The 8,804-nt window shown below is 43.3% G+C and overlaps 2 protein-coding genes across 3 annotated transcripts; both read right to left on the reverse strand.

The window, feature by feature from the left end:
* Positions 1–248: 248 nt before the first annotated feature.
* LOC120642958 (putative B3 domain-containing protein Os04g0347400) lies at positions 249–3,362 on the reverse strand. 2 transcript variants are annotated; one of them, XM_039919517.1, is made up of 8 exons: positions 3,209–3,362; positions 2,852–3,131; positions 2,298–2,377; positions 1,917–2,205; positions 1,597–1,799; positions 1,026–1,289; positions 800–952; positions 249–536 (listed from the first exon to the last, which is right to left on the reverse strand). In XM_039919517.1, exons 1-8 carry the CDS (start codon positions 3,284–3,286, stop codon positions 363–365), a joined length of 1,521 nt encoding a protein of 506 aa, XP_039775451.1. In that variant the 5' UTR covers positions 3,287–3,362; the 3' UTR covers positions 249–362. The 2 variants fall into 2 exon arrangements, with proteins under 2 accessions (XP_039775451.1, XP_039775450.1); XM_039919516.1 differs by having other exon boundaries at positions 1,597–1,814.
* Positions 3,363–5,079: 1,717 nt separating this feature from the next.
* LOC120640026 (putative B3 domain-containing protein Os04g0347400) lies at positions 5,080–8,599 on the reverse strand. Its single transcript, XM_039915928.1, has 6 exons — positions 8,293–8,599; positions 7,813–7,895; positions 7,412–7,700; positions 7,112–7,317; positions 6,655–6,741; positions 5,080–5,319 (listed from the first exon to the last, which is right to left on the reverse strand). The coding sequence occupies exons 1-6, from the start codon at positions 8,597–8,599 to the stop codon at positions 5,080–5,082; spliced, it is 1,212 nt and encodes a 403-aa protein (XP_039771862.1).
* Positions 8,600–8,804: the final 205 nt, after the last annotated feature.

Genomic DNA, 8,804 nt, shown 5'->3' on the forward strand with positions numbered 1-8,804 from the left:
CAGCCGACAACTTTAACCTTGGCTACATCGCTACATCTGATTGCTCTCTTCCTCATGTTTAACTACTGAGTCTGATGAGTTCAACTTTGGCTGCAACCTGAAATTTGCAATCATTGTGAAATTTTTCTCTCCACAATCAAGCAACATCTAATTTAGCCGCACAACTTTGGAACACACAGGAACAACGAACAACCCCTCCCCCCGCCCACCCAACCAAAAAAAAACGCATGAAAAGTTACATGCACAATTCCGTTGTATCATCCCACAGTGAAATGTACTAGCTTATCAGCGCTCGATGATGACATGCCACAAGGTGGGTTCAATTATTTTGATGGTGCAGACGTCGCCCACCTTGATCTCATTCAGTCATTCTCACAGCAGAAGCTCTTCCAACCTGACCCAGTCATTTGGTTGCCATTCCTGTAAGCGAGAAGGCGCGCCTGCCAAGACTTGGTGCTGCTAACTGAGGTCTTGAGTGTGATCATCGTGCAAGGTTCCTGAAATCCAATCGCCTGGCACAAGGACAATGGCACAGACTGCAGGAATTGTTACCACATTGGTCAGCTGATAATTTCTGTAAGCACCTCTTGTGATAGCATGCACACACATATATATCATTAACTAAAGCATGATAAAGAAATGCTGGTCCCTGTTTCTGCATTCAGAAATATAAGCTCATTGTAGAAGTCTTAGAACCATATCCTAGAAAAAAGTTTAGTCCATATTCTTCCTAGAAGTTAGAACAAAGTCTTTCCTATTTAAGGCTTTCTTAAAAGAAAAGAAAGATTATTGTGCTTACAAGATGATTGCTAATTGTGCTGGTGTTGATCTCCTTCTTTAGCCAAGCCGGTGGACCAATCTCAAAAACACAGCCTATCCTAGATATGGAGCTTTTTGGCCTTTTTTGCCCATGGCCACTTGACCTTTCCTTCTTCCTCTTAGGCTTTTCCTGCTGATTTTAAATATATGTTAATGTTCGGTATTCAATAAGACAAAAGTGATAGATGCTTCCGTATTTAACTCACATAGTATAACTGATTCATCTTTTCCTTACAACGTGTGACAACAACAAGCCACAGTGTGGTCTCGACAATATCAAAGGTGCAGATGTCACCTAGCTTGAGATCGTTCTCTTTGCAGAACCTACTCCAACCCAGCCGAAGCCGGTAGCTCCTCCTCCTTGGCAAGGCATGCACCTGCCAGGATTTGGTACTGCTCATTGAGGTCTTGAGTGTGATGATGCAAGGTTCCTGCAACCCAATTGCATCACAGAAAGCTGTTTGCAAAGCCTGCAAAATTGTAAATCACGTTAATGTGGTCACAATTCACTATATATTACAGTGGATGCATACTGACCGCTAGATCTGAACTCTGTTTTTTTTTAAAAGTTCTTCAAGTGCATATACATGACAAAATTTATGTGACTTCTGACACTATATAGAATCTATTATTTTAATATATTGATTTGCTAATTACTATTAGCAAGCACGTACGTTATCAGTAGTTAGAAGGTCAAATGATCAAGCAAAGACCTCAGTCCCTATTTCTCCATATGGAAATACAACTTTATCTTATTCAATAGGGAAATGGTCTTACAAGTTCACGAAGAGTGTTGGCATTGATCTGCTTCTTTATCCATGATGGCGGCCCAACCTCAAACACAGATTTTGTCCATAATGGTGCCTTGGTCAAACACGTCACAGGGCCTTTTGGTTTCTTTTCTCCATTGTTGCTTGACAAATCATTCTTGTAATGCTTCTGAATGGAAATAGATGGTGCTTCCTGCTGCTCTTCAATATCTGGTAATGTTGATACTTGGTAAGACAAAAGAAGTATGTAATGTAGTATTTAACTCATGTTCAAATCCATTGCTAACATATACAAAATATCCTAGTTTTGTTCATCTCTTTGCTCACCTTGCTGCATTCTGATGTCTTTGGTTTTGGACTCTCTCTGGCATCCGTCAGGCTCAAACACTTTGACTGTGAACACCATGTTGCCTTCATACCTCAGCAGCAGAGCATTAGATTCAGTGATGTCATGTAACACCAGAAACTGTGACCAGCCACCTGAGAAGAACACATCTGACTGATTCATCTCGATCTCAATATGAGAAACTTTGCCAAGGGGGCCGAAAATAATGGCTGTACGATTGTTCAGATGCTCATTGAGGATGTAATGTTGCATAAACTTAGCAGGTATTAGCTGCAAGAAACATAAAAAAGAGTAAAAGCCAGGACATTCCAAAAACATGAAACAAAGTGTGGAAGACAAATTAACAATAACAGACTGCGAACCATCTTTTTCATGAAATCTTTTGGAAGCACTCTGATGAACTGCAGCTTACGGGTGCCTTGGCCACTTGTGGTTGCCTCAACTGAACAAAATGAGTAACAGATAATCAGCTTGAACTGAAAACATTTTCATTTGACTAATTACGAATCTGCAGCAGTGGACTACTGTAAAATTAACCAAGATCGCATATACTCAAGTTTGGTATAAAAAATTTATTACAAGCTTCTTGGTCCTTGATTATTAACAAGATCTTTCTTTTATTACTCTTTCAAGAACCATATGTACATTTTAGTGATTCCAATGCTGGAATAATAGAATCAGAGGATATCAGAGTCCAGGCAGATCACTAACATTACTGATCTCTATATTTCTTTGGGTAGGAGATAATCCTACCGAAATAAAAGAGAAGGTTTGAACTTTCATCCACCCAAGCATTCATCCCATTCACAGTTAAAAATTGAACTTTTCCTTGAGACTTTGACACCACGAGAGAACGGGTCCAAGATTTCCATTTGCACTTTTGCAGGCAAAAATTAAAAAAAAAATCAAACTTTACCGGCGGCTGCTGCAGGTGGTTGAGCGACAAGCTCCCTGAGGCAGGAGCTAGCATCGAACACCTTGACGGTGAGCACGCCCCGGCCGCGGTGCCGGAGGACCAAGAGCCACCCGGCGTCGACGCCGCACGCACCCGCGAACTCCGGCCATCCGCGCCCCAGGAACGCGACGTCGCCGTCCCACCCGACCTCAACGCGCCAGAGCTTGACCTTGCCGGCGGAGGGGCCGACGACGAGGGCCTCCCCGGCGCCGATTTCCGCGGCAAGCTCGTCGGGGATGCGCTGAAAAGAAAGAGCAAGATGAGTCGGTCCCGCGTCCGGGCCGTAGCCACGCACGCCAGCGAAACGAGCGCACGCACCAGAGAGTCGCAGGTAAACGGCAGCAGCACCCTTGGGTGCTTGGCCATGGCAGCGGCGCCGCCGACCGACGACGCCATTGGGAGACGGCCGCCCGTCGACGAGCGTGGTGAGGGTTTGCTCCGCCGCGGCGCCGCCTACGTAGGGCGGTCAGAAGTGGAGTCGGAAGTGTTTACCGCCTACGTAGGTAAACGGCAGCAGCACCCCTCTCGATGAGTACAAGTATGTTTTGCTCAATTCTTTTTTTTTTCAATTTCGTTTGTACTTTTTGAACGCAATACACTAATTTTTTTAACGCAACTTTCATTTGTATTCCATCCGATGAAAAAACGTGTGTGACTTGAGTTTAAGATTTCTTATGATATTTTACAGTGAAGTACACTAGATTTCCTTAAAGGTTTCCAAAGATTTACATAGCAATCTATAAACTAGATCATTGAGCCTTTTAAAATGGTTGGTTTTCTGGATTCTCACTTAAAGTGAATTACTCTGAGAAAGTTTGGGAATCTTAATTACAATCTAAGAAAAAGTTTTAAAACCCTCTTTGCACTTCACACTTGTATTGTAAGTCTAAGAGAGTATCCCAAAGTTTTAGTTATGAATGAATATGAATTTTATTGTTCCTACCGCTTCTACATGAAGGGACCCGTGAAAGAACAACTGCTTCCTTCGTTTCAAATTGATTTTCACTTTTCTAGTTTCTTAATTTTTACTTTACATTTAGATATATGTTATGTATAGATAAATAATTTCTACTATGTATTTAAAAAAATCAAAATAACTTATAATTTGAAACAAAAGGAATAGCATTTAACAAATTTGCCTCGATCCAACGAAATATCTACCAGAACCACCCACGCCGTGCTGCTTAAGAGTGGCCAAAAGAACTTATGGAGCTAATTGAAATCTGATGACTTCCAAGCATATCGAGATCTTACAAGGCTCTGATCCATTTCTCTCTCCCTCTCCCTCTCTGTGTGAGATTTGTCAAGTCCATAACTCATAGATGATTTTGAGTCAGGTTTATATAGTTGCATACCACCAGTGGCGGAGGCAGGATTGAGCCCAGGAGAGGCTTTCCTCCTCTTCTTCCTCCTCCAACCACCCCTTCCCTCATTCTTGTTTCTCAAATTTGTAGTGGAGACATAGGGGGGCTACATAAGATTTCCAGCGGTAGGAGGGGCTCGAGTCCCTCCAGACCCACTGCTGGATTCACCCCTACATATCACCAACTTCTCTACACGTACAGAATTTTCAGGATTTAAATATCTGTTTTCGGGTGACTGATTTCTTGGTTATCTATCAGTTATATAAACTTGTTGAATGGGATAAAGATTTGGAGTTGGGGAATACCCATGGCATGCGGGCCTAGAGGGAGCATCAAGGTAGCTCTCGATTATTGCCATCAAGAAGTGGGTTTCCACCAATTTTCCCATTCGTCTAGTCATCACCATCACCATCTCATCTAATTCAAATATTAATGCACGCTAACATCATGCAATTACACAGATAATACTAAAACAAGTACAAGCACCTAGGGAATGACATCACCAGACAGAACGTCCATTAGGTCAGTTTTAATGGGAGTTTCATTGCATTAAATTCTAGGGAAAAGTCCGGTTTGCACCCTCGAACTATCACAAAAGTCTAATTTACAACCTTCAACTACGAAACCGAATAACAAAGGCCATCCAACTATTAAAACCAGACAAATTTTGCTGACATGACGACGAGAGAGGAGGGAGTTTCATGGGATAAGAGAAGAGTTTCATCCCCAGGAAAGTCAACTGGCACATTTACCTAGTTTTGAGTCAAGGTAACTGGTGCACTAAGACTGGCCTAATAATGTACAGCCTGCCAGCCAGGTCAAAGATTATCGATGCACAATGACAACATGCCACAGCGTGGTTTCAACAATGTTGAATGTGCAGGTGTCTCCTTCCTTGATCTCATTATCCCAGCAGAATCTCTTCCAGCCCGTCCCGAGGTTGGTCGCATGCTTGTATGGGAGAACATGAACCTGCCAAGATCTGGTGCTGCTCAGTGAGGTCTTGAGGGTGATTGTGCACGCTTCCCACAAACCAATCGCATTGCAGAAAGTCAGCGGTAAAGTCTGCAAAGATAAAAATGGTCAGAAACAGATAGCTATATGAGATCTCAAAGATCTATCCATACATCAAGTGAATGAATACTGACTGCAAGATCTGATGTTCATGTGGGTTTGATGAGATGTTATTGAAGTGCATATACATCAACAATTTTAAACAAGAGCCCATACTATGCTGAAATGTGTGCTTCAATAAATTGATCTGTTCTTCTTGTGATACAACGCATATGTATATCAGCAGTTAAAGCATCACTTGAAACCAATGGTTTATGTTTCTGCAATTAGAAAAATAAGAGCACCCAAAGAAGTCCTGGTGCCATATAGATTAGCTAATTTGAGTTCACATTCTTGCAACTATTCAGGTTTCAGGGTCTATTCTTCACAATCCTTCTATAAGATAGGTAATTCTATTTCTATAGGTGCTATGCATGTGTATGTTCCTGCTGTTTGAAAGACTGGCAGCTTGGACTGATATTTTCATCTTCCAAACAAAGTTGGAGAAGAAATGGCAATGAAAACTTATCAGACACCATGTTGCTTCTGCCCAGAAGCAGGTGCTGCTGCTGGGAGAGGAGCAGGTGCTCATGTAGCACAAGTTGGTTCAGTGGCTGTGTTGTCCTATTTCTGCTGACTTCTGGTTGCTATTAGCATGTATCAGTTACCTGTAGTTTTTGTCGGTCTGGGAATAGTTCTGTTCGTTGTTGGCAGGGAGGTGCGAAGCAATTCTAAACTGTTAGTGGTGTTAAACCTTGTCAGGGCTATAAATTCTTTTCTGTCCATTTTGAATGCAAATGATACTGGGCTGAGTCCCTAAAACTCTACCCACAAAAAAAAACACTTGCTGAAAACTCAAATAATCTTTACCTATTCCCAAATTGGTCAAGATAAAAATAACTGTACTCACAAAATAACGGTTATTCGTGTTTAATATCCTTCTTTTTTATCCAAGCCAGAGGCCCAATCTCATAAACGATTTTCTTCTGTGATGATGCCTTCTTCGAAGAAGAGATGGAGCCTTTTGACATCTCTTGTCCTTCACTAATTGGCCTGTCATCGATGCTCTTACACTTCGTACTGGAAGCAAAAGCTGTTTCCAGTGGCTTCGGAATGTCTGCTGATATATGACACAAGAGATATGTGGTTCAGTACTGAACTGCAATTGAATCAGTGGCAGATTTAATTTATTTTTTCCTTACAGCGTGTGATGACAACATGCCACATTGTGGTTTTGATGACATTGAAGGTGCAGATGTCACCTTCCTTGACATTGTTCTCCTTGCAGAATGTCCTCCAGCCATGCACAAGAAGGTAGCTGTGTTTGTTGCATGGGACACCACGCACCTGCCAAGACCCAGTCATTGTGGTCTTGAGCGTGATCGTGGAAGGCTTATGAAGCCCAATCGCATCACAGAATGCTATTGGCAAAGCCTGCAATAATTGCAATCATATTGGTTTTGGTATGTGGTTGATTGTTAACTAAATACCATATTACCATAGTTGACAAATGCTCACTGCTAGATCTAAACTCCATTTCTTTGGGTTTGTTACTAATCAAATGCGTATACGTAACAGATACTATACAAAGCAGATATTAAACCGTATACATATATAGTACTATAATATATTGTTTCATTTGTTCCTGTTACCATGTGCATATATTATCAATTGTTAGAGCATCAAATGATTAAATGAACATGTTGGTCTCTATTTTTCCAAAAGGAAACAAAAGCTGTTGAAAGAAGACTCATATACCAAATCGTAGAACTTTTTTGGTTCAATAGGAAGTGGTTGTACTCACAAGATCATTCTCAAGTGTGTTAGTGTTGATCTGCTTCTTTATCCATGACGGTTGCCCAATCTCGTAGAAAGAATTCCCCAGTAATGACGCCTCATTTAGAGAAGGCATGAATCCTTTTGGTTTATGTACTTCGCTACAAGGCAAATCATTCTCGCTCTTACACTTCCAAATGGGTACGGATAGTGCTTCCTGTCTCTCTTCAAGATCTGGTGATGTTGATATTTGATGATAAGACAAAAGAGTCAGTATTTAACAAATATTCAAATACATTGCAAAAAGATTAAAACGCATAAATCTTACTTATCTCTTGCTCATTTTGTTCCATTATGTTGTCCTTGTGCTTGGGCTTCCTCTGGCATCCATCGGGTTCAAACACTTTTACTGTAAACACCATGTTGTCCTCATACCTTAACACAAGAGTATTTGATGCAGTGATGCAATGAAATGCCAGAAATTGTGCCCAGCCACCGGCAAAGAATACATCTGACTCATCCATCTCGAGCTTAATGCTATTAACTTTTCCAAGGGGGCCAAACACAACAGCCATAGGGTTGTTCAGTTCCCCTTTGGAGATGTAGTATTGTACAAACTTAGCAGGTATGACTTATGAGCTGCAAGAACGCACAAAACGACTAGAATCAGGCATTCCTCTAAGAGAAAACAAAGGGAGGAACAAATTTTAGCAAGAACAGTCTGCAAACCATCTTTTCCATGGAGTCTGGTGACAGCATACAGACGAACTGAAGTTTACGGTCAGTATCTTCACTCCTCTTGCTTGGTTGAACTGAACAAAATAGGACTTGCAAATAATCAGTTTGAACTGAAAACAGGAATTCTCAATTAAGTTTACTGTAGTGCCGTAGGGAGCTAGAAGCTAGCCAATATCTCAAGTTTCCTTAGTTTGATACAAACATATATTGCAAGCTTTCTTTATCCCAATTATTTACAAGATCGAGAATCTCTCACCATTTAAGGGACACTAATATTGCAATTAGCTTTCTGAGAATCAAAGAACATCACCAAGATAAATTCTAGGAAGGGATGATCCTACATGTACACCGGAAGAGAATGGGATAATTTCTTCGAGACCATGAGAAGAAAACCGTGATTTCAAATGTGGTAGTGGTGGTTGGGGGGGGGGGGGGGGGGGTGTTGCTGGCGCAATGGAGATCGATCTTTACCTGCGGCTGCAGATTGCTGAACGCCGAGGCCCCGGATACAGCAGCTGTCGTCGAAGGCCTTGACAGTGAGCACGCCGCGGCCGCGGTGGCGGAGGGCGAGGCGCCAGCCGGCACCGACGCCGTGCGCGGCGGCGAACTCGGGCCACCCGCGCCCCAGGAACGCGCCGCCGCCGTCCCGCCCGAGCCCGACGGGCCAGACGGCCCTGGACTTGACGCCGCATGGGCCGACGACGAGGGCCTCCCCGGCGCCGATCTCGTCGGCGAGCTCGTCGGGGATGCGCTGCAAGGCGTGGAAAAGGTGAGCCATTTCCACGGCCGGCCGGCGCCCGCCCTAGCCAAGCGCGCGGGGCGGCGGAACGGCGGCGGCGTCGCGCTTACTCACCAGCTTGTCGTCGCAGGAGAAAGGCAGCAGCACCCTGAGCTGCTTGGCGGCGGCCACACCACCGCCATTGTTGCTGGCGGCCGACGCCAGGGCGGGGAGGGGACGTGGAGCGGAGGTGGAGGAACTGAGG

This window comes from Panicum virgatum, chromosome 7K (genome assembly GCF_016808335.1).
Source record: "Panicum virgatum strain AP13 chromosome 7K, P.virgatum_v5, whole genome shotgun sequence".
Taxonomy (NCBI): Eukaryota; Viridiplantae; Streptophyta; class Magnoliopsida; order Poales; family Poaceae; genus Panicum; species Panicum virgatum.

What these genes read in the sequence shown, in the direction of transcription:
- LOC120642958 (XM_039919516.1), bottom strand. Translation starts at nt 3,286, where the DNA reads ATGGCGTCGTCGGTCGGCGGCGCCGCTGCCATGGCCAAGCACCCAAGG. An exon ending in ACCACCTGCAGCAGCCGCCG is followed by an intron (nt 2,378 to 2,851) that starts GTAAAGTTTGAT and finishes CATTTTGTTCAG; the next exon opens with TTGAGGCAACCACAAGTGGC. An exon ending in GCACAATTAGCAATCATCTT is followed by an intron (nt 537 to 799) that starts GTAAGCACAATA and finishes CAATTCCTGCAG; the next exon opens with TCTGTGCCATTGTCCTTGTG.
- LOC120640026 (XM_039915928.1), bottom strand. Translation starts at nt 8,599, where the DNA reads ATGGCTCACCTTTTCCACGCCTTGCAGCGCATCCCCGACGAGCTCGCC. An exon ending in TCAGCAATCTGCAGCCGCAG is followed by an intron (nt 7,896 to 8,292) that starts GTAAAGATCGAT and finishes TATTTTGTTCAG; the next exon opens with TTCAACCAAGCAAGAGGAGT. An exon ending in CAATGACTGGGTCTTGGCAG is followed by an intron (nt 5,320 to 6,654) that starts GTGCGTGGTGTC and finishes TTATCTTTGCAG; the next exon opens with ACTTTACCGCTGACTTTCTG.